This window comes from Poecilia reticulata, linkage group LG20, assembly GCF_000633615.1.
Source record: "Poecilia reticulata strain Guanapo linkage group LG20, Guppy_female_1.0+MT, whole genome shotgun sequence".
NCBI lineage: Eukaryota > Metazoa > Chordata > Actinopteri > Cyprinodontiformes > Poeciliidae > Poecilia > Poecilia reticulata.
In genome coordinates, this window is record NC_024350.1 from 1,398,157 (window position 1) to 1,424,105 (window position 25,949).

At 42.9% G+C, this 25,949-nt stretch overlaps 1 protein-coding gene across 1 annotated transcript in view; it reads right to left on the reverse strand.

Annotated features, from left to right (window-relative positions):
* The window catches only part of nrp1a (neuropilin 1a), a 154,415-nt gene that overhangs the window by 33,998 nt on the left and 94,468 nt on the right, over positions 1 to 25,949 (reverse strand). Inside the window, exons 5-8 of the mRNA XM_017301757.1 lie at positions 18,991 to 19,172; positions 10,233 to 10,460; positions 5,827 to 5,982; positions 2,673 to 2,839 (exon numbers count right to left, since the gene is read on the reverse strand). Of these exons, the coding sequence (XP_017157246.1) occupies positions 2,673 to 2,839; positions 5,827 to 5,982; positions 10,233 to 10,460; positions 18,991 to 19,172 (733 nt within the window). The remainder of the gene's footprint in view (positions 1 to 2,672; positions 2,840 to 5,826; positions 5,983 to 10,232; positions 10,461 to 18,990; positions 19,173 to 25,949) is intronic.

The following is a 25,949-nucleotide window of genomic DNA, read 5'->3' on the forward strand; positions in this document are numbered from 1 at the left end:
GATGACTGGAGCTCGGACCGCTCGGCACAAGTGCAACTCATTCCTACGAAGAGCAGAAATCATTAGCCAACCGTAAACCCTGACGCTGCCTTCAAGATTAGAAATTCAAAGGTGGTGAGTGGGGTGAGGTTGTAGGGGTTTGTGAGGGATTCAAGGTTTTGATCTGATTAGTGCTGGGAATTTTAGCTCAACCATTACAGCACATAGTCTTGAAAAACTAGATTTTAGGGCCAAGTCAAATCCTGAACATGATCGATACAGCGACAAGGCTAACAAAAAGAGCTAATTATTTTCATTTAAAATACCCTGCATTTCCATTGCAAATGGAAAACTTTGTCAATATTCTGCTGATATCAAAAAAACACAATTTCGCAACTGCAGTATCATTAAAAGAACATGCTGCGCCTTCAACTTTGAACTACTTCCTGTTTTCTTCTTTGAGGTTTCAACCAGTGTCAACATCCGGTTGTTGATCATGAGTGAAAGAAGTGTTCCCATTGCAGTTTTGCCAAATAAACCAAATTCGATGCGACTGAAAAAAATCATCTCCTCCTAGCTACAAAATATTTTATTGAAAAAGGAGAGTTATTTTGAAATTGTCATGATTCTATTAAAGAAATTTATTTTCAAAATGTCAAACTGTGCCATTATATGGTCAATGGAAATGCAGCTTATGACAGGGAAGCTTGAAAATCTCTCCACATTTGGCTGCAAAGGACTTTCCTATGAGAATGACTAATACTTTTTAACAGAGGTTTTAAGGGTGGCCTTGCTTCTTCCTGATCCACTCAGACGCACAGTGAGTTCCTCTGCAGGACACGTTGGGCCTTGCCAAACCCTCCTACTCACACAGGTCGCCAAACACACACACCCACACGCACGCACACACACACACACACACACACGCACACACACGCACACACACACACACACACAAGAGGATACACACAGAACTGTGTGCGTATGTGGTTACACACCGATTAAATTAGCTTGAAGTAATAACAGAGGCCCTTAGGACAATATTTTCATTGCAATAATAACGCAAAAAGCTTGCTTATGTCCCTCCCCGAGCAAATATTTGGCTTTGGGTCAGCTCTATTATCTATCCCTTGAGATATCCCCCTGGGGCCAAACTTTTAAGAAATGATGCATAAGCTGCTGAAAAAAGTCAAAAAAGAAAAACAGGCTGTGTATTTGTAAGAAGTTAGGGTCTTGGGTTCATAAATCAAAGACAGTGCAAATGCATGGAGGTGGGGCTGTGGTGGGGAAGAGGCTATGGGGAGTTCTTTGTGATGTGAGTGGACTCGGTATACGTGTCTTATCCCCATCATGGGATGACAGAACTAAATCCTTAATCTTCCCACATAAAGTTCCCTTGGTGGGTGATGATCACTCTGTGAAGATAAGCCAAGAGACAAAAAATATGACAGAGCCTGAGCCAGTTTGCGCACGCGCGCGTGTGTTTGTGTGTGTGAAGCTTGGCAGGTTGCCTGGATTAAATCTGAGCATCTCCGGAGGCAGTTTCAATTCCAAAGGATAGGGGGGAAATTATCAGGTAGGACTAGAAGACAGAGGCAGCCACAGGAAGACAGGCTGATAGGGACAGAGTGGAAACATCGATGTAAAAGAATGACTATGATAGAATAGATGGATGAATGGATGGCTTTCTGTTAGGGAAAGTGAAGAATGTGAACATTTGGAGAGAGACGAAGATTTTCGGTACAAACGAGAAACAATTATTTCTTGGTTTGGGCCAGCTGTCTGTGACAAAGTACAGTTTTATCCATCCTGAAGCATGGGGCTCTACCTGGCAGGTAGTCAGTCCATCACAGGAAATATAACTCTTTCTTGCTAGGAATTCTGCTTAAATTATGTGACTAACAAGAAAAGACAGTATAAACAAAGAACATCTATTTAAAATAATTCTATATTTAACTGTTTTAAGAGACTGGGTCTATTGGGTATTGAACTGCTTACGCTTTGCGTGGTCCAGTGGGGTGGCACTGACCCCCCATGCGCTTATGAGAGGGTTTCTTTGTGTGTGTGGTTTTGGGAACTGATCATCAACCCAACCTTCATACCCCTCTTTCTCCACTGTCTGACCGTGGCATCTGCCACGCTCCTCCTGAGCATTGTGCTAAAACCATGGGAGTGATAAACAAAAATAGGTTTGTGCACTAAATCCTGTAACTTAAATTACCACTATTAGGTTAGTTTAGCTGTCTGACTTTTTCGTAAATAGAAAAAATACATACGAGACAGCCTCCTACGATTGAACACATAATGCAATACAGAGTACACGTGCAAAATGGAGCTGCAAAGATGTACAACTTAAAAGCATTTTAAAATCAATTTTTGAGCATTTTGAATCAATTCATAATTCCCACAACTAGGAAACTGCCATTTCTTGAGAATCGATAGTTTTCTGAGCTTCTACAGACGATCATGGATTCACACATTCATTACTAGGGGCACTTTTGATTGGAAAGTGACTGTAACGTATATGTTTCTGAATTCTGGGAGGGTCTCATCATGACCTAAGCCCACCTTCAGATAGATCAATTTGTAAATACTGTTGCTTTTTTAATCTTATTTATCCTTCCATGGTCACTAACTATGCTTTATTGGAAGCAATTACTTTTAATACAGGAGAAAAACAGAAGGTGTGCTACCTGAATCCACTCCTTGTTTGAGTCCTCTGCAGGCGTCCATGCATTTTCATAGTAGTTGAGTCTGGAGCGTTCCGGGGACCAGCTGGGATTGTACTGGGATGAAGCCATGATTTGGTCTGATGTTATCTCCCCCGACTCCATTCCCAACGGATCGCTGCAGTCAAAGTCTGAAAGGCAGAGGGAGGGGACAGAGGAGATGAAAAGGGAATCAGAAAAAAAATAGATAGAGGAGGCAGTGAAAGACTTTCAGCTGAATTCTAAGCAGTCAATATGTAGTCAAAGAATGTGTCTTCTGTGTCGCCCTCCCATGCCCCCGCTCTCTGTCCTCCTCCTTGAATCCGAGCAAATCTCCAGGGCGGAGGACGAGGCCTCCACATGACTGGCCGGAAGACAACAGCACGTCGACGGCAAACCCCTTCTATTCCTTTTCCAGCACTTTTTAATGGAAGCTGGAGGGAAAGTGTCCGAGACGTAAAAATGTCTTCATGAAACATTCAGCGTGGTTTATGCTCGTATTAGGCGCTAACAGTGACTTTCGCTTTGATTGTTTTTTTTCCTCCCCCCACTGTCTGAATGTGTTATGTCTCCCTGAGGGGCGTTTATCTTTTTTTTTTTTTTTTTTGTAAACCACAATGCTTTCTTGGTCCAAACAGGAATATGTAGAGTCGTTGTGTGAAGGAATGCTTTTAAAATAATTTGAATTCTTTTTTTGAAAAATCCCCTAAATATAAATTCCGTTGCTCATTTTGAGGCCTTTGGATGAAGAGCAGCGCTGGAGAGCCATGCGGTGGCAGCCTGAGAGCTAACACAGATGGTCTCCCCCATCTGCCGCACCGCTAGCGCACCCTTACTCAACGGGGTCACCGTGTGTACGGCTTGCAGTCTTAATGCGCAGCTGCATGTGCGTGAGTTCATGCCTGTAAGTATGTCAGAGTACTAATAAACTGTCTCGCACCTCTCCCGCTTTCTCTCTGTGGAAAAAAACAACAGCAACAAAAAGACACATCTCTTTAAGCCAACATTATTAACAAAGATCATTGAAAACACAAAGAGGCGTTTTGTTATGCCTGAGCTTATATCTGATCATGTGGCTTACCGAGCACGGCTGAGAAAATACAAGAGAAGGAACAAAAATAAAAAGGATAAGATAAGGCCTCTTTTCATCACTTTATCACATCTCATCAGTGGTTTTCAGCTACCCTTCGCCTCGCCACGTAACAGCATTAAAAAAAAATCTGCTGTGCATTATGCATTAGGGGATTATGAAAGATTCAGTTGGTACAAGCTTAGAAAAGCAATGACGATGTTTGGGGACTTTCTATCTCCAGAGCGTCTGAGATGCAAAAGCCAAGCAACTCGCTCTTCAATTGAGGTATTTACCGATGGCAGATCAGATAGTCAATCGCTCCCATCTAATGGCGAACGTAAAAAGTTGCGTTGCACAAGCTGCCTTTTAGGAAAACCACCAGCAGTGGCAGGTCAGCTTGTTACCTGGAGGCAGGCCTTGTTTCTCTTGTTTTGTCTGTGCTTCAACATCATCTCCCTTTTCCCCCTTTGGGCAAGACAAAATCCCTTTTGGAGATGATTAGTAGACTTGTTGAAAGTCATCCACCTCTGTTGCTATTCAGAGATGGACTGTGTGCATGTGTGTGTGGGTGCGGGTCCCTGTGTGTGGGGTGGTCTGGCTGCAGGACAGATTTATGAGCCTTACCAGAGCTCGTCTTCCTTAATGAAATGTTTAGATGGAACGTTTTGCAAAATGGGGTCAGCGGGGGTCGAGCCCCATGACAGCGATGTGGCATGTAAAAAGCCCTGGGGGTGTGTGTGAAAAGAGTGTGTGCTCGGGCAAGCTGCTGACAGAGACCGTCTAGGCAAACGTGTTCCGCGTGAGCCATCGGCGCAATGAAGAAGCGGGAGGTATCCGTTTAATAACTCTTAAACTCTGTTCAGCAACTGGCAATTTGTCATAATTGGACAACATTTGCTTTCTGCCTGGATTATTGCTCCTCTGGTGCTTTAATCTGCTCCCCTGCAATTCTTTTACACATCCTTGCCTGAGTTTAAGCTTCTCAACTTTCCTTAACCTCTCTGGATGTATTATGTATGTTTTTTCTGCCTCGAAAATGGTTATTGGTCTTCTGAGCCGTAGGAATCTAAAACTTAAACTTAGTTTAGGGGAGATTGCACAGGTGCTTTGAAAAAACACCATATCTTTAAAGACAATAGTACAAGTGGATCTTATGGAGAACCATTTCACTCTACCCTTTGGGTTTATGTGAGTCCGTCTTAGAACCAGAGGGAAAAGCCCCTATGAAAGAATATTAAGGGATGAAAGAGATAAATGACTGAAATAACAGAGAAAACATGTTCAAATTAATCACTGAATTAATGTGGTTGAGTTAATTATTGTGGCCAACCAAACGTTGTGTTTAAGGTTTTACCAATATAACATTTTCTTTAGATTTTTGTACTTAACCAGGAAGTGAAACTGCTTTTTAGATTTTTAAAAAGGAAGTCATACAGGTCTGGTTTAAGAACTTCCTTCTTAAATAATTTCATTGAAAATAATTCTAACTAAGTAAGAAACATACATGGTAAAAAAAAGAGGTATGAAATAAAAGTAACAAATCATCAGCATAAAGTTTGACTTTCCCGTTGTCTTGAATAAGGACTATTGACCAAGGCTATGTTAACTGCATCAAATAATTGTGGACTAAGCTGCCTACCATGCATAGGGATGAAAAGTTTTGATTTTTGATTGTTAGGACACATTCAGGCTCTGCTTAATGAAGTGCAAATCAAAAAATGACCAATCTTCCCAACACAAACAGATAAATTCCACAAATTCGACGGTTGTCTTATTAGTCCATATTCTCATTATTCAATACATTGAGAAGGTGTTGAATATTAAAGCCATTAAAATTTCAGTAGTAGAAGTGAAAGACGTTTTTGTTTTTCCTTGTTTAATGAGCTTAAGAAGCTTCATAAGAAGTGTGGAGCTCGCCCTGTGTTAATGAATCTGAACAGAATGCAATAAAAGTATAGCTATGAGTAATGAGACAAAAGATTTATATAATGCTTGTTTTTCATCGCCGCCAGAATTTTTACAGTTATGTCAACGGGTTCCTCTTTCTTCGTTATTGAGCCAGCTCACCCTCTGGGACGGTCCGGTCGAGGACAGTGAAGTTGGCAGAGAAGCCTTCCTTAGCGATGGCGCTGTCGGTGTTGATTGTCAGAGCCAAGATGCCTGTGTAGGAGATGATCCTGCCGGGGGTGTTCTGACCACAGTACCTCCCGATGTAAGGCCCGACTGCAGAAGGAAGTGAGAGAAAACCACAGACATTACAATTATGCACAAAACTTTGTCACTATTACACTAGTGTGAGAAAATGTTTTTCGTTTAGTTTTGTGTTTTTTTGCAAATGCGCTGTTTCCATTAAATATGAAATAAAAATAAAAATAACACATGAATTAGCTTGTTCACATGATAAGTCTTTAAAAAAAACATGCTGCGCCACAGGCCTTCAACCACTTCCTGTTGTCGTCTTCTTCGTGGTTTGCGTGCCAGTGGTGACATCTGGTTGTTGGTCACATGAGTCGTGCCATGCAAAAAAAAGCTAAATAAACCGATTTCTATACGGCCAAAAAAAACATCTAATCTTACAGCAAAAACAAATTTTTTCGAAATTGGAAAAAACAAAATTGCTAATTTTTTTCGAAATTAAGCAAACTTACTTTCAAAATGTCAAATTGAGTAATTTTATATTCAGTAGAAATTCAAAAAGTAAATTTTTCCAGGCAAAAAGCCTTTAAAAATATGCTGTGCCATCATCCTCCTACCACCTTCTGTCATCTTTTCCCCCAGTGGTAACATCTACTTGTTGATCTTGTGACTTGTGTGATGTGAAAGATGCGTTTCCATTGCAGTTTTAATAATAAACCAATTTCGATTCGGCCAAAAAAAACTAATCTCAGCCTAACAACAAAAACCTTCCATCAAAAAACTTCAAATTGCGCAGCTTTATAGTCAATAGAAACACAGCTAGTGTTAGACTTAGCCTAACTCAATATTTGTTGGGTTGCCTCAGCCATGTCACACATGGGTTTAACTAGTAACTTCCCCCCTACTGAGGTGTGAAAACTAGTGTGTCAGTGAGGTATGGCACTGACCCCATAAAGAGGAATGAGAAAAACTTCCTGGCATTCCAGACCAACTTGCCTGCCGGACACAAAGAGAAAGAAGGGTGACCTGTGGTGTGGAGCCAGGTCACCATCTCCGTCTATTTGCTCGGCTGTAAATACCAGGAACCCCAGACTAATTTTCTTTGACGGCCACTGCCCGGCTGGTTTTGCAAAGGAAGTCAAACAAGTAGAGGCAGAGCGGTGGACAATACAAGAGTATTAAAAAGATAGAGAGCAATAATAAAAGAGAAAGAAGTACGCCTTCCACTCAGAGGCTTGAGAAGAATGGGGGAAGATTGGCGAGAAAGTTTTAGCGGGAGACAGAGATAACGAGAGAGGAACCTGGGGGGGAGAGCGATAGGAATGAGGGGGAGCGAGAGAACACGGCGACCTTGCTCCAGTCCTTTGATGTGTGCCGTGATCCATGCCCGTTTATGAATGTGTGTTCCTGTCAGTGCGTGGGGACCTGCAGCTTATCTGCGATTAGTAATGCTGTGATCAGCGGCGAGTGACAGTCCTGCCTCCCCAAGGCCTCCTGTCATCCAAAACATGCCACTTCCAGCACAACTCCGACATAAAAGGCAAAGGCCAGGCCGCGAGGGTGCGAGGCAAGGGAGGGAGGTGCTTATGGGGCAGTGGTGTGACGGATCAGATTAATCTTCGTAAACCAGGTGTCCGGTATATATTTGAGGGAATATGGTGTGCATTTAGGCCCAGTAAAACCTGGGCTAAAGGAAAGGGGAAGAAGAAGAGCCTATCTACCGGATTAACTGCATGACTCCACAGCGGCATGAAATTTTAAAGAACCTCGCCATAAACTCTGCGCCTTGCCTTCTGCGAGGAAGAGGAAGAAAGCCAGAGGTTCTTCTTTTCTTTGCCAGCGCCTGTCCGGTGAGGTGTACTTTGAGAGGCAAAGGGTGTGTGGAGGGGGGATAAGGAGGTGTGAATCCCCGGCTGCTTGCCCGGACATCTCCAATCTCGGCACACTCCAGCAGCAAGCATGCCTCCTGTGCTAATGCGCTATTGATCTGGCAGGCACAACAGGAACCGACTGGCAAAAGGCAACACTCTATTTTCCTCCCATGGCTTATTTTTATACACCGCTATCTGTCACGCACAGCAACCTTCAAAGGGTGTTATGGAGAAGAAGAAAAAAAAGGAAAAAAGAAGAAGAAGTTCGTGACAAGTTTCTGCCACTGTCGGACAAAAGGAGATCTCGTTTGTTTTATCCTCCCACTGTCCTCAGTTAATTTTAATAACTAGAGGGGACAGGAGAAAATGTTTCCTGCTGTCTTCTGTAAAAACTATGTCTCAGAAGGCGATAATAACCAGACATTTTCTCTCTTTTTTTTCTCTCCTCGACCCTCTGACAAGTCTTCTCAATCAGGCGCGAACCTTGGAAATGAGACACGCGAAAGCTCGAGGGGGAGAGCCTGCGAACGAGCCGCGCTCCGAGGAATCAAAAGGTCACCTCTGCAAAGTTAACATCTTCAGAAAAGTGAACTTTAACTAAACTCCCCAACCTCCACTCCCCTCCGGAAAAGGCGCCTGTGATTAACACTTCAACCTTATCACCCATAGAACGCGCGGAGCAGCGAATACTGATTCGCACCGGGATAAGTGTAGCTAGATAAAAAAAAAAAATCTAAAAATTCTTTCAGGTTTCAGCCACAGATGGGTGAGACAGGCTTTCATCTCGCCTGCACCCGGGGTTGGGATCGCTGGCAGAAAGAAAAACTTCAAGATGTGATTTTGCTCGCCGAGTTAAAAGACTAATCTCAGGCTGTGGAAGCAGTGCTTTGAACCCTCCTCGTCCTCATCTCAGCCCCATCCCGCTGACTTATAAGATGAATAGATTTTTGAAAACTGTTTCAGGGCAGCGTTTGATTGTGCATGTTTGCGTGAGCATATGCCAGCAAGGTTTGGTTCGAGTCAGGTCCGAAACGGTTTAACTGAATGAATGAATAAGCTGGGGTAGTTTTTTTTTTTTTTTCTACCCCATTGGTGGGAATTGCAAGGAAGTTACCCAAGGAAATTCCTTTTTGAGTAATTTCCTGTGAAACGGAATTGTCAAACAAAAAAAAAAAATCCCTCAGACCCAACATCCTAGATTAGACCTTAAACTCCCAAATGTATTGGTCCGAAAACATTATCACACACAGCCAGCCTGTGACATAAAAAACAAAAGCGCGGGAGGCTCTTTTTTGCCTCTCAGAGTACAGAAGGAGTGTTTGGCACTGAACGATAACTAAAGTTAAGCTTATGACGTCTGAAAGACGTCTGCAGACCACCAGGTCGGGGTAAAGCTGTCTTACTGTGCGGAGATGGTCATTTTCTCAAGAAATGAAACAGAAATCAGTATTCTGTTTTTTTTCTGCTGTATTATCCTGCAGCAGAAAAAAATCCCTTTTCCTTGATGTTCACAATGTTTGGTAAAATCTCGTTTTACTAATAAAACTGCATTGGAAACCAGTGCCAGCAAACAGCTTGTACTAAGGCCATTGGCATGTGAAATGTTGCAGAGGCACAAGTAGTGAATAGATGGTAGACGCAAGGCAATATCTGCATTTCTGCTTCAACAAATGGCTCACAAACCACAAACTTTCATGCCCCCGAGTTGGTGTTTAAATGCTTCTCCAGTCGTAAGGAAATTCTCGAAAACCATGGAAAGTGTCTCTGTGATGCGTTTTTCACAAACCAATTGAAAGTTTCATGAATCTGAAACTTTTCCAATTGCTTACCAGCTGTTGACTCACTGCGCCTATTTTTAAACAGTGTCAAGAAAGCTGCCACAAACCATTTAGAAGTGGTGGGAGCATCCTCATTGCTTTTTGTTACTACGAGACGTCTTTACTAGCTCACCCCGTCAGCAGAATAGGGCGAGTCAAAAGCGACTGTCTTTCCAACACCAAAATAAGAGTCTCAAACATTTCTGGGAATAAGAACAATACTGACTTCCCCAGATAAAGTTATAAAGTCACAGTAGATGAATAGTGCTTAAATGACATGACATATGTTGTGTTTAATATTGCAATATCTTGTGACATGAGATTCTGTGACACCTTCATTTTTCCAAAACTGATACTAAATTGTAATAACTAAGTAAAGCTTGTTCAATGAATAAGTAGAAATTTTATGATTGAAAATAACTCAGATACTTGACATGAATCTATTTAGCAAATTCGTGAAATCAGGCTAAACTTTGATATACCTTCAACCTCTAAATGGCTGGAAAATGTTTCCTAAGCAATGAGTAGAATATACGTCAACAGGCATTAGTGGTAACTATGACTGTGTGATGATTTAGGATGAGTTAATTATAATACTCTGCGAGTATTAACTCAAAAACACATTTCAACAAGCTGCTTTTTTGCTCACCTCCTGGAAAGCCGTCCCAGATTTCCAGCCGGTCATAGCGGCAAAAGACACCAGTAGGGGGCGTTGTGTCGGGTTCCAGCTCGAAGCTCTCGAACTCCAAAATGATTTCCGACATCTTTGGGGCAAAGATCATGAAGGTGCAATCGAGGTTGTTGGGGTACTTCTCTGGAAACCCCGGAGACTTTATGACGCCGCTGTTGGAGGTGAAGTTCTTGGAGCACTCGGGACCTACAGAAACAAAAAACAAGACAGTCAATGAGAGGTTGGGAGAAAAAGGGAAGCTCAAACACATCAAAATGGTGAAATTGATTTGTTTGAGCTTTCTCTGCTTCCCATCTGGTCTGTTGAGACTAGAACAGTTTATGACCCTAAGTTGCTGGACCACCTTCATGGCTCTATTCACAAGGTGCCACATCTGGATCTCTTAACTTTGCCCCTGAGTTACTCTTTGTTTTCCTCCACCACTTTTTTGGACAAACATCACTCCACATCCCACTGTGTATGCTAAATCAGTGATTCCTGGAACATCTGGACCAACCCTGTAAACATTTGTCAACGGCCTCAATCACCAGAGTCAAAGAATGACGAATAAACAGTTTGAGTCAAGCCGTAATTCCTCCTTGTCTCACGCGCGCATGAGCCCTCATCCAGACATGTCGGCAAAACCCATGAGAGGTGCTCAAGCCTGAACGACGGAAGGGTGAGCAATGGCTGTGCATACATCAACGCACACACTCACACAGTTTTACACGGAGGAAAGTCAAAATATTTATGCACAGCTCCCCAGAGAGCTGCCTTTCAGCTGATGAGGAACGTTAACATGCTTCCCATAGTAGCTGCCTCTCATGAGCACAAAATTATGATTTGAAAATGAATGACATGTAAACAAAAAAAAAAAAAAAACTTACTCCCAACAGCTGCAAGATGATTTTTACAAGCATAAGGGAAAGCGAGGTTAGGATTTGCAGGCTCAAATCCGGGTCCAAGCTTTGCTCAATGCAAATACACATAACATCAGGAGAAAAAAAAACGGAGAAGTACTGTCATTCAGGGCAATTATTTGGGGCCATTAGCGGCAGAAATGTACCCAGGATAACATCATTTTCATGCCAGTCTGGCAGCTGGCGCTATGAGTGCAGATGGGGCCAATAGAAACCAAAATTGCAGGGAGTTATCGCTGGATAGAGCCGCTGTGCTGCAGTCACTGTAGCTTAAATGAATGTGGCAAACTGCTTTTTCCAGCGTCACTCAAGCATCTTGCCCGGCTCCTAATTGAAGACCATCAGGCCCACTTGAGACTGTCCACCAGCAGAGTGAGTGAGGGGCTGGAGAGCCATATTGATTTTCTTTCTTCCCAAGCTGAAAGCCATGGCAAGCAGCATTTTGACTCGAAAAAGAGTTGACATTTAGCACAGCAGCTAAAGTGTGGCCTTCGAGAACAGTGGGTACCATTAATTTCACAGCTTCCCCCTTGTATTTACTTCAAGAAAATGGAGAGATTTTGCTGAAAGATGCTGTTCCTTGGATGTAGTCCTGCACTTACCTTTGCTGCATTTGAGATAATGTCAGACGTTTTGTAGTGGGGGAAGAAAAAAACAATAGATGGAAGCCAATTCTGTTAAAATCGTTGCTGGAGAGTTGGAGTACTCTTCAGAGCTGTCGAATTTCCAATGGATATTGGCGTTAAATATCACTCACTTGCCTGCACCCTGACACTTACAGCTGCACAGAAGAGATTGGAGGTTTGGGGATGGTTTACTTACAAAGGGTGCATCCACACCAGCCCCGTGTAGTCCGCTTTAATCAAACTCTAGTTCGTTTGCCTAGAAAGTCTGGTTCATTTGGAGAGGAACGAATGTGAACACTGGAACTCTGAAAACCCTAAAAAAAACCTAGGTCTTGTTTCGGTTAACGCAAACTCAGGAATTGTTTGAATTAAGGAAATGCAAGTGGAAAAGTACAGGAAGCTGACAACAGCACAAAGCATACTGGGTAACTATACCTAAAACAAATGCTGGTGTCTACTGCTTGAGGGAGAAAGAGCTCATGATCTTTTACCCAAGAGAAATCCCATAACTGCTAAAATCTGAAGCTATACTCCATTTTTGTTTACATTTTGTGTAAACAAAAACTCTTCTTCAGAGGTTTTTATGTGGTTGTCTTCAGTAAGCAAGCACCACCACAGGCGAGAAGGTAAACAGGTTTCTCAAAGGGTTTGGGTTGTTTGGCCCAATGCAGTGTGAAAGCGAACTGCACCAGCTGAAAATGTAGCAAATGCTGCAATTTTGGTCTCCAATCAAGCAAAGTCTACGGGAGTATCAAGTGTGAAAACACCATTAAAAACCCAAATCACACAGAACTCCCATACATTACCTTAAATGTTCAATAAGCTGGAACCTATGACTTTTCAGTTCCGTCCTTCTCCCTCTACCCTCTCTACTCGGGTTGTGACACCCTCAAAGTGACATGTGAGGCAACCAAACATTTATGCAGACATGTGTATTCTTAGTCTGTAAAATAAAATTTAAGTACCTGGAGAGAATCCTCACAAGCACATGGAGTACATGCAAAATTCTCATAAAACGTCCCTCGGCAGGACTTGAACCCATGTCATTCTTGTGGGGTCTTAACATTGGTAATCATCTTTTTTTTGTGTGCAGCTCCTCAACGCAAGTATTCCTAACCAAATAAGAATACCTGCTTATATTTGTAGTTGTTTGTCCCTTTTGCCTTGTCCCACATCACTTGTCTTGCATTTTTTATAAAGACATTGATCCAGATCAACTGTGCGGTTTCTCTCTTCTTACTGAATTATCATGACTGAGGTAAAGCCAAGGGCAAACCTCTCTACTGACAGCTTTAGTGTCCCTGGCTGTATACAAACGAAAACAAAAATGGACTTGCCAGACAGACAGAATACTCCAGTTGCTCCCACTGGGCAGATTATCATCTGGCAGATCTCTTTTATCTACTACTTCCTTGTAAGGGAGGGGCTAACTCCCCAGCTTCTCTTTACTACACCCACAATGCTTTGTGCTACAATCAGTGGTGGGGATATGGAGGGGGCTTTTACTGATAGCAGTCATGCCTTTCTGTGGTATTGTGTATACACACACACACACACGCCCACGCGCACACACACACACACAGCTTGTGTTGACAGGGAGCTTCTGGAGACAAATATATTGAAGGGTCAATTGAATTCTTACTCCCTGCCCCCAAACTTAATCTCTGTCTCACCTTGTGTTGTTTTATTGGCTCACTGTTCATTGTTTCTCCTGGCGGACTCCATGCCGTCATGGGGAAAAAGGTTAAAGCAAAAGGCTTTTGTAAATACATCTGCAACAGAAAACCAATAGTTTTGTCTGCAGTCCAAGCACTTCTTCTAAACAAACAGCCAGAGTTATGGTCGGACGCTAAAGGAAGGAAAGAGAAGTGACCTTGAGCGTGCATTTACTAGCGCCCTCCTAAAGTGCCGTTTGCGACACGACTCAGTGAGTGATTAGACTCTTTTCAATGGGTGAAGTTTGAACTTGGGGACTGGTACATAATTAAGCTTTGATTTTAATCTGGGCAAGTGTTCGAGACTTGGAACGAATCTTCAATAAATTTGCTACCGAGAGAGCGGGGTGTCTTTCAGGCACTGGCTTCCCTGATGACTTGTTTCTCTTCGACTCCATTAAACCGTTGCTGAAAGGTGGACCAGAACTAATCATAGGAACAACATTTGGTCAAGAAAGTGGTACTAAATGTGACATTTTTTATAGTCGTTCCCTCTGCCTCCTTCCTTCCTTCTCAATGGCCCCACGTTGTTCTTTTTCAAGCTAATCACCGTTTCTGGCCAGGGTGATGGTGTTGATCTTGGACTGCAAAGGAAATCACCACTGTTTATGTACCATGTTGTTCCTCGCTGATCATTACCCAGCCCCATTCCTCATGACGTCCGTATACCCCTCCCAACCCCTCCAGTTCATTTTCCCCTTATGTCACACTGACAGACGGCCTGATTGCTGGTGGGAAATTAACTCTTTCGGCACTACATCAACCATTAACCAGGAGCGTGTGGAGATCCAATCACTGAAACAGATGGGGGAAGGCAGGTTTACACTCACCGACACTCTTCCATACATCCTGAGACTCAGCTATGCCGACATGGTATTTACCACATAAACTGCATTCCTGACAGGCCACCCCACCTCAGCAGAGGGAGAGAGGAAACCTGCCTGATAAGATGAGGTACAGGCTGGGGTGCAGTCTACTTCCTCACCGCTTCAAAGAAGTTTGTTATCTGGCGTCACCATGCCAGATGCTGCTGGGCTTGTGCCACTGACCGAAGCCCCAAAGTGCCCCATACACTCCTGTACACATGGCAGTGGCCTCATTGTGGAATGACAACAAGATTTCTGAATGAAAAGTTTTGTTTTGTAGTGGGACATGTTGAACCTACTTCCAACAGAATTAGTCACTAGTTGCGTTTCCATTCACCACAGAATTACGCAATTTGAAATTACAAAAATAAGTTTGCTTAATAGAATTGTGCCAATTTCAAAAAATGCTGAGATAGATGAAATACATCTATTTCTTAAGAAATTAAAAGAAATACATCTATTTCCTATGCACTTTTTCTGTATCACATGAGTCACGGATGTTACCAATGACAAAGAAAACTACTTCCTGTTGTCTTCTTTGTGTTTTGTAGTTTTTTTTTTTTTTTTTTTACAGACAATCTGCAGCTGGTTTCACTAGAGCTCACACAGCAGTGAGAGCATAATTGTGCGCAGTTGTGTCATTTGAATGTGTTGGATCCATAGCTCTTCCGCAAAAACTGCTGTCCACAATTTCCTCAAGTAGCCACTCTCAAGTATAAGGGTCTTGTTGCTCTAATGCCTGAATAAGACACCGACGTGTCTTAGCTAATAGAGCCACTGTTGCCAGTTTGACCATGTTTTCTTCTCTGGTTTATATAATTTATCTTGTTCTTCTGTGCTAAACTTGTTTTCTTTCCTAGTGCCTTCCATTGAAGGCACTAGTGCTGTCTGCGTTTTCTATGCATTATTACTATGTTTTTGAACTCATGCTACTCCTTTGGAGCTCATCATTTTAGCTGCCACTAATGAGTCATGTCTTCCTATTGGTTTCTTCCTACTGAAAGAATTATTTTTCCCTATTGCCATCTGGATTCTGAGCATGAGGGATTGCCGTGAGTGAAACTATATTTAGCATATAATTTGGATCTGCTTTGGTTATTGCAATGGACATTTTGTTGTGAAATTTTGCCATATACATGAACTCAATGGATTTCCGAATAAGACTAATCTCGAGAAACATATGGTACATCTTTGTTAGTTGTAGGTAACATGATGTTTTCAAGTTTTCCAAGTTAACCCCGTGTTGTAGTAGCACATTGAGGCTGTCCGGCATAACTCTAACCCTATGAAGAACAATAGTTTGGGAGTTACAAATCTTAATTATGACATTCTTACTTCATTATTTCTTCAAAAAAAAAAAACAAACAAAAAAAAAAACAACCAAGGCAACTCATTTCAGCTCAAAAACTCCTGCATGCATCTCATTCCCTCCCCTCCTCTCCTACTCTTGCCACTCTTTAGCCAGTGAAGCGTTGCTGCCAATTTGCAGGCTATAAAATAAATAGCCCGTGCTAATTAAGATGGCTGGATGGGACCATGGAGTGGAGAGGGGTAGAGAAAGTGATGTGGAAGCAGCCAAAGGGAGCCACAAAACAACCTGTTCCCTTCCAATTAAACACTTTGCAGGCCGCAGCTGATAAAAGCCAGAGTGGTGAGCGCCAAGCATTTTCAGGAGTGTGTGTGTACGGGACGGGGAGAGAGAGTGTATTTAGTTTATGGCTTTGGTGGGGTCAGCGTGCCCATGTAAACATACTTGTATAAGCTGGCACATGATCCCAAAGGAGATGTGTGTTTACATATGTTTGCTTTGCGGGTTTATTTATCTTCCGTGTGACCTTTTGCTGGAGTTTAACTCTTTGGGACTATAATCACGGCAATAAACAGCCGGCGTTCTCTGTGTTTTCCTTCATTGACATGCACAAGTGCAAGCCTCCCATTCCTCTATCTGTTATCAGAGCATCTGTGTCTCATCATTAACGTTACATGTGTTAGCCAACACAATGTGTTTTTTTTTTCCCCAGCTAATACCCTGTGTTTGTTGATAAGCCGTGCTAATCAGCTAACTTTGTATCTCCCGTTCTGCGTTGGTTCTCTCTCGTTTTCCCTTTCTCTCTGTGCCTCTCTCTCTGACTCCAACAAACAGAACTGCTAATTGATCTCAGAGCCCCTTCTTTTTGGAGGTAGAGCCAGCACCGCCGCAGTCAAAACACCGAGCAAATTCTAAGCGCAACGACGGTGTGGATCCACTAAGGAAGCAATGGCACACCCGTGGCTCTCCTCTCCACAGGGGGGCAGAGAGTGCTGGGTGCGAAAGAGCCAGATGAAAAGCTTTCTGCCTGCATCTCCCTCCCTCACCTCCTCATCCTCCCCGAACTCCCGACTCGACTTCGGGTTCAATCAGCGAAAAAGGCACAGCTTGTCTTCAAGCTCCAACTATTTATACTCCGGTCTCTGTTGTAGCATATTTTCAGCTAGATTTGTTATTTTCTCATCCAAGCTGCTCGAGAGCGTGTTCTGCTTCGTCAAAGGACTCCCGCCCCAACACGGTTCATTTCTAATCAGCCACCGCTAATAGGGGAGACCGGGGAATACCGAGCTAATCGTGAAAAGAATGTAGCAATTTAGCCGGCCTGTATGGAGGTTGAGGGGGGCGGCAGGGGAGCTGGAATGGACCAGCGCGTGCAGATGAGTTTGCGTATGTCTGGGCAGAGAGCCGCTTTGATCTCCTAAATGGCCCCGCACTCCGCCAGCTGCCTTGCTGCCGCGGCGACGACGCGCAACAAATCCAGCCACTCAAACACACGGATTAAAACGAAGGAGGAACCTCGTCGGGCTATTCATCAAGTCTCCGAGGTCACGGGGGGCCTTCCCCCATAGACTGCTGCTAAGGTTAATTAATGAAAGTGAAGACTATACCACCTGTCTGCTTACTAGTCACTCTGGAAAGGCTCTCCTCATCCTTCATCTCCTGCCAGTCCAAACAAAGGAAGGCCGCCTATCAGCAGGAAATTCTTCTTCCAATTCTGCTGTGCTCTGATAAGACAGACGTAACCTCGTAACATTTGAGCCGATAGGCCAAGTTCTGCTTTTTTTTTTTTTTTTTAATGAAACATTGGGAAAGTACAACTCAGTCAGCTTAAAACGGACCGAGTTGTCCTTTCTCCCTCAACTGGCTTTCCAGCTTTGCTTCAAACCGCCCCCCTGTTGACTGCCATCTGATGAGAAGAGAAAAAAAACAACACTTTTAACAACATTTGTTCAATCACTGCTCAGCAAATTATAGCTTTGCTTATAGTGTAATATTTCACACCAGAAAAGAAAAAAAAAACCCTGCTACAATTATGAAACATATGGGCCCATGATTCATTTGTTTTGAAAGAAGCATATTGCCTGCCATATTGCATTTGCATAATGTGGCTCTCTGACGCCTTGACTAAAGCACAAACAAAGCATGAAATTAGACAGTCTCGTTCTCCCTTCGTTATCAAGATCCTTCCTCCAGTTTCCAGACTCTATCAAACTATCGCAGATGCGGCGACGGACACATTGGCGGCTTCAACGGTCTTTTGTGGCATCCGCTTGCTTCAGAACACTGGGATCTGGATCTGGTGCTGGACGTCACGCCCAACTTCACTGCGTTCCAACTCAGCTGTAACTCAGACTGCTAGTCCAACTTCTAAACTTATAAAAGATACCACAGCGCCTTGTAATGAGATTGCAAACGGACAAAAGTGGAAATAAAGTATTTACTGCAGCAGTTTCCATTACATTTGTTTTAATACGTCAGGTCGTTATGTTGGAGTTCAATGTTGTGATTTTGATGGATTATATACAAGTAGATCAACAGTGCAGTTTTGATCTGCCCGTTGTGATGAACCAAAAGGGCCCTGTGCATGTTAACTTGGACATCTGGCAAAACAAATACTTTCTGCTGTGCTCACACTTGGAATCAAATAAGGAAAAACAAAAATAGCTTGTTTTTCTTTTTGTTTTTTTACATTTCCAAAATCTCTGTTTATGGTGTTTCCATGTGAACTGGACATCCAAAAACTGTTAAAAACATGATGTAGGAGCCCACTTGATTCATGCCCAATTCAGAGCTTGCATCTCAACAACACTGAAGAGTTGTTGAGATGCTAACAGTCGGTTTTTCCTGACAGTCGTTCCATAAGGCTTCAAATGTAAGCTAAATAAGTCAAAGAAGTCACGAGCTACAATTCATTTGGTAAAATTTCTAGCCTTGCACTCCTTTAGCCATGCTTAGATTCTGGTTTAATTGAATTTTGATGTGGATAATGTCAACGACCTTGCCTCCTCCTGGTGCAGTACATCTACTACAGTGTTTCTGACTAGAACACCCTGTCAAAAACATCTAAAACATTAGAGAAGTGGTTTCATCCCCAACATCTCCATGTTTGGGAGCCATTTTCTCCCTTTTTCAAAAAGGAGGTTGCACCAATTCAATGTTTTGAATCAACTCTATTGGAGAGATGTCTAAAACTTGCAAAACTACGATCCTTACGGACTGAAATTGGGAACCACTTAATTGAAAAATACAACGCAGATACATAAAGGAGTTCAGGAAGGTGAAAGCATAGTTTGCAACTTACCCGTCTTAAAGATCTCATATCGAATGGAGAATCCAGCACCGTGCGTCTCGTAGTCCGACACAAACTTGATAAACAGCTGGTTTCCTGAGGAGACGACCGCTGAGGGGGCGATCTTCCCGCAGTACTTCCCCACCAGCTGACCGTTCTCGTCCACACCATCTCGCACCTCCACGTAGTCATACCTGTCAGGAGCAGAGCGAACAGAGCCTCAGAAGTGGGGTTAACATACATGGTGTTGCTCTCCGTTAGGACAGCTGTGCTTTTCAGTCCTCCACCGGGCATTTAGGGAGGAAGTTCAGTGCCTTGACGTATACACACAGAAACAGAAACACCATGCTGCAGAGCATATTGTGTGAGTAATGTAGTGGAAATAAAACACTGTGCTAATGAGGCTTCGGGTAAAAGCTAACAGAACAGGTGGGGAGGCGATTTACGTTCATTACAATCTAGACACAAACAGTGAGAAGGTTTACAGCTCCTATCAGCACTGATGTTAGGGTTCAGCAAACTACTTTAAAGAGACAGTTTATGCAGGTGCACAGTGCTGTTTAAAAGCACAATCAAGTATCTATGTTACCTTCAGTTGTTAAAAAATGCTATATACATTTAATTTAACCCCCTGAAATTGTGTTTCTGTCTCTTTAAGAAACTCCTGCTCTTCCTGAAACTCCGCCTTCAGGAAGTTATCATAACGTCTTTCCTTCAATAACCCTTTAACAACATTTTTTACACTGAGAAGTAGCTCCTATAATGAGCTATCCTATATGGATGTGCAGTTCTACCAGGTGTTTGCTAATTGTTGCTGGCTAGTCTGAAGGAGCTGAGAGGGGGAGGGCTGCTCTATGAGGCTTCAGCAGCTTGGAAACTGAAGCTCTGAGTTGGAGCTTTGTCCTCAAAGGCAAAGCTAGGTCCACCCAGTTGTTTTACACAGCTGAATGGTTGCCACAGGAGATTAAAGGATTTCTCAAACATGCATGAAAGAATCAAGTCAACACTCCAGGTATGTTTTTTATGAGGGAATAACATTATAACACGATGTAAAGCTCAACACAGGTGATTTTGCCCCTTTAAGTACCAAATTCAAGCTAAGTAGTTGTTCAGATCCAGTCTAACCACCGGATCACACTCACAGCATTCCTAACACATTTAGGATAAAATATAGGGCTGGAGCTTAATTACGTTTTCTGTTTTTAGAAAGAGCAGACGTTACAGGTATTTATAATCCACACACTTCAGCATCTCATTCAAGCGGATTATCAGACTCCCGTCTATGGAATGGGATTACATTTAATTAAGTCAGAGTGGAGTTTGGAAGTAAGCGAGGTGAGCTTTGCAGGGACACGAGCCGTGGCACAGAAACACGTCCGAGGAATCTGGCGTGCAAAAACCTAAGCTGCTAAAGGAGAAACGCCGAAGGTCTAGCCAGTGAGGGTGGTCCCAACAGGCTGTGGAGATATCGGTGTGTGTGTGCGCTCTCGGGCTCTCTTTAAAAGTCCACAATAAACGCTTTTGATTTGCGGTTTTCACTCCAGTGCCTGCCTATGGCGGTGTGCGCGCGTGGGTTTGAAGGACAGGTAGAGACAACTTTTCCATGCCGTGTTTTCATTCTGAGTGAAAGCTCTCTTTTTCTTTTCTTTTTTTTGGTAGGTTTTAGGTTTCCACTCTTTCTAATTGCTCATAATGTGAATTTCTGACATGTTTCCAGCCTTGCCGGGTACTTATTGAATATTTTCCCAGCGTAAATGCTCATGACCGTCACCTCCGTCATCATCAGAGAGCAGATGAATAAGCTGCAATTCAAAGACAGTCAAGCAGAGATTAATTTTGATGTATGGGAGAATAACAAGCAGCAGGTGTGTGGTCACGTTCAGTCACACACACATCGCACACACACATCTCCTTCTGTCTTCTCAGAAAATGAGCGCCCCCAGGCAATAGGGGCCTATTTTCATAGTTTTACCTGATTCCCAAATTACTGTCAAAACATCAAGTCTCCTTAGTGATTCTGAACTCACTTAATGCATGGCTTTTTTTTTTCTCTCCCACCAAAACGTGATTTACACTTTGAATGGCAGCGAATCATTTAGTTGCGGTTTGACATGCATCAACACACAGGACTTGACACGTTATTTTTTATTTTTATTATCCTCCACCTGTGTTAAATTTTCAAAAATAATATTTGCGCAATGGAAGTCTTGTTACGGGTTAAGGGATTTAGAGGAAATGGGAATGGGGGTTATGAATATTAAGGCGAGATGAGAAGCTATAGGTAGCAAGACGAGAGGACAAAAAAGCGCCGCTGCTCCCGGTGGAACAGAAACCGAGGAGATGGCTCGGTTCAGCTCGACTCCAAAACATTCTTGTGTAATTTAGGATTCACCACAAAATAAGATAACATTTTTTCACCCTCCAGCCACAAATTTAAATGTATTTTATTGGGATTTCATGCCATAGACAAACACAAATAAATGTCTCAAAGTGTGGTGCGTGGGTTTTTAAGATTCAGATCTTTATAGGTGTTTCAATGAAAACAACAACACGCCAACCATTAATATTTAACAAGAGGGGGTGGCATTAAAATGCCACTGCTTCAACCAATAGAAGTTCAAAATGCAAAACTTGCCGATCAAAAAACATTTAAAGCGCTGGTTGGATTAAAATCGAATAAATACATAATTTTTCAAATGTGAAGTCTCTAACTTTAAAAGACACCAACACTCTATTAAAACTCAGTGATTAGAAATACAAACCGCTGCCATTGACTATAAGACTATAGATCAAACAATCCCATAACATGATGTAAAGCTCAAAAAGTTGATTTTACATTATGCTGCCCCTTTAAGGACCCAGTTTTAATTAATGAAAGTGGAGATTATACTGGATTATCACCAGTCCCATGACTCTGAGTCTAGCACTGGGAAGACAGAAGACCCCATACTCTAAAATGGACACCTTCAAGATTGACTAAATCTTGAAAACTGACAAGCCAGTTGTGTTCAGGAGAAACTGTTTATTGTCAGGTGTGACAAAGTTTGAGCCGCTTGGTGACAGGAATGTTTGGAGGTGTCGGGGTAAGACAACCCTAAGAACATTACTGCTGGTATTGCTGCAATACCAGCAGTAACAGCAGGTATTGCTGCACTCCATAAAGTGGATGTCATATTTAAGGTGGAGAAATTCCTTTCATATATAACGTCAGAAACCATATGATTGATTTTCCTCATCCATATTCATTTTGTTGTTTTTAGAAATCTATCTGCGTTTCTTGGGGAATCTTTGCCCTGCTCTGTTGTTTTTTTGGTGTCTCCATGTTTCTCCTGTGATTATTTTGTGATTTCAGTCCAGGTCTTTTTCCTCCTAATTCATCAGGCCACCAGCTGTGGAAACAGCCCCGCTCAGCTTCCACAGGCACTGCTTTGTTCCACCTCCCCCTTTATCAGCTACGGCTCCGTGAAAGAAAACACTAGTTTTGCACGTTGTTTACAGTGTGTTTCTCCCCTGTGCTGTGATCAAACATCCAGGAAGTCACTCATTTGCTGGGCTCCTGTTAGAGTGATGTCATACCATCTATTTTGAATAGAAGTTGAGTTTTTTTTTTCCAGCCACAAATGATTGAGCAGAAGTAGTAGGTATGAATTTTTTTTGAGTCTCCTGGCTCACAGCAGAGAGCATTAATCTTCCCGTAGCCCTCCTCTGGTCTATCAGCAGACTTATAATTCACCTCAGATCCTCTGTCTCTGCAGCTATCTCACCCTTCCCCGCATTGCAACTGCCAAAAGCCGAGCTTTGCCAGACGCCTTGAAAAATTGATGCTGAGATGCATCACCGAGACGAGAAGAGCAGGCCGCATTAGTATAGCTGGGGGAGCTCTGCCGAGTGTCAAAAATGCATATTGTGTCAGGCGAAATGGTGTGTTGGCATTCGCAGATAAGTAGCATCACTCTTCTTCTTTCTTTTTTCTTTTTTTACCAATCAAAGAAGAAGTTGTTTACTGCTTTTTCACTCCGGCGTATCATCAGCTCTGATGGCCCTCGTTAAGGCGACGCAGCGGGGGGGAATGGAAGGCAGATGGAAGAGAGACGCACCGTTTCGGGAAGAAGGGGGGGGTCCTCGCTGTGAATGATGGGAACCTATCTCTTCAAAATATCTCTATTTGTGCCTAAATGAGCGGCGCGCCAACCAGAACTCCAACGGCCCCGCTCCGGTGCGTCCACACTCCCCCAGCTCGGTTAAATGCGGGTCCATCCGGGCCCTCGTCATCTGGAAGGCGTTTACAGGGGGCTGGGCGGTTCGATGCCATCGAAAATCTCTCCCATTGCCAGCTGTGCTAAATGTAGCTCCAATCTGTCGCTCTAAGCACCTGTGGGTAATCGCTTCAAGGCCTTTTTGGGGGTGCGACAACCTTGATCTGGGATCATAAAACAAGTTCGTGGTCTTGTCCCACTTAGCAAAAGCCCCAGACACAATCACAGTTTGGGTGTTTTTGGCACTGCTCCATTTCCCCCTGACCTTTCAAGTTAAATGTAGACTCTTCTTCTCAGGTGGATGTGAGGTGATGCTTACGTTTTATGACTTCTATTCCATTTTCCTCTTGACAATACAATCCAGTTGAGCCATGCAACTATTTAGCTTTCAAGTCTGCTTTGGGTCTTGGTGGGCGAAGGCACAACACACACACACGCGCATACACACACGCACACACCGATAAGTACACGCACATTTGGACACATGGTGAGCAGCCTACCACAGCGCTAATAGTGAAAACGGTTTGCCAATCCAGTGGGGAAATTAAAAAGAAAAAAAAAGAAAGAAAAGGGGGTAGGAGAGTAAGGGGGAGAATGTAATTCTCAACGACCTTCGCTTCACCAACCCAAACATATTAGGCTGCCTTCTTTCTTCAGGCACAGAGAAAAAGCAATCCGCCAGTGTCAAACGAGAACATTAGTCCTCCGCGCAAAGCTGAAGAGAAGGCGACAAACCGGCGGTCTAACAATATAACAGTTATATTGCCTGAAGCTTTCCCATGGAAATAATCTGTCCTCCCGCTATAAATGTCTGCTTGATATGGTTCTACAAAGGCAATGCAATCTGAAGCAATGGAATAACGCTATGACAGACTGTATAAGCCTCATAGAATTGGTTAGCTTCCTTAATCAGACCATTTATAAGCCGGGGCCATTCTGCAGAAAACCCCAGAACAAGGGCTTTTTCTTCAGCTGCATCCACAACTATAACGTCTGGCCAGTTTCCTCGGGTTTCTCTTTTCTGGTTCTGACAGAGTACAGCTTGTTGTTGGGGGGAGGACATGTCACCTACAACATGTCAAAACACCTCCGGGTAACACAAGTGCAAATACCTTAACAATGAACTCAGGACAGCTCTGTGAGGTCCAAGGAGAGTTAGCAGGGAGAGAGAAAAAAAAGGAACCTGGCTGTCAGCTGTCAGAAAACTCCAGCTCCAGCGGATCTCGGGCATTAACAAGTCCCCGTCTAACAAACGGTCACTTGGGGCCCAGGAAAAACATCATTAACATTTGTACTGGGGCCCAAAGTCATGCTGATCTCTGGGCTAACCTCGCAGGACTCCCACGCTACCTCACAACCGCAAGGGAGATTCATTAACCCAAGCAAAGCCAAGAGGTTCCCTTTTTTTTCTTTGGGATCAATTGAGCCATAACTCAGTTGCCCTGGGCAGACACAGCTACACTCTCCAGCCTCTATTAGATACACCTTGCTAATGCCTGAGTTGCACCCCTGTTTCGCCCTAGTACTGCCACAATCTTTGTAGCAGTGATTCAACGAGGTGTCGAAAATGCTCCTTGGAGATTTTAAACCACATTGCAACAGATGTGTCAGCTATACATCTGTATACTGTTCCAAAACATTCCAAAGATCCTCCACTGGCCTGAGATCTGATGACTCTGGAGACCATTGGAGTGGAGTGAACTTACTTCTATGTTCAAGTTAGAGACAATTATAGGTGGGTAGAGTACCCAATCATTGTACTTAAGTCAGAGCAGAACATTTTTGTTACTCAAGTAAAAAGTAGCTGTCAAAGGAATTCCTTAAGTAAGGATAAAAATGTATTTGGTTAAAGGTTACTAAAGTACCGAGTAACTGATCAAAACATCAATTATTTCATATTTAAGAATGAAATTGCTACACAGACCAAAATATAAAGACATGTATAAATAACAGATCCAGCAAAAGAATCAGTGTTGCAAATCAATTTCTTTCAATATATAACTTATGTAACTTTGACAGAAACAGCAGGTGTGTATCTGGTGAAGTTTTGGCTAAAATGAGCTGCTTCGTTCGGTGAAGTTTCTCACAGAGGGCAGAGTATCCAGAAATTTTACTCAAGTAAACTCGATACTTAATGATAAAATTACTCAAGTAAAAGTACAGCATAATAAAAATACTCTTAAAAGTCTATTATTTTCCCCTAAAAATTATTCAAGTAAATGTAACTAGTTACCCAACTCTGGTCTTCTGGACACCCGGGTTGTGATGAACTGTGATGAGACTGAACCTGCCTACCACATTCAAAGTCGTCCTCATTTTAAAGCTCGGTTTGAGGAAGTCATCTTGATGTTATTGTTCACATCTGGAAACAATAACATAACGCCACACAACGCCGGAGAGCAAAAAGACTAATGTTTTGCATGCCATCCCTAGCCACGATGGAACAATTCTGTTAATAAAATGAAACCTGCCGATGTAGGTATCATTAATATAATGCAGTGTGCCACAACAAAGGGAAAATAAAGAAAAATCGATGAGGAATAACTCAAAAGTACACATAATCTTTTTTTTTTCTCGTTCTTTGTGTCAGCTACGCTACACACAGACCCATTGCCTTGACAATGTTACAGCTGTCAAAGATAAGCTAGCATAACTGACCTACTTCCCTCTCCTTCAATATTTTTTGTAAGCTAGCAGTTTTTTGCCCTCCAGGAA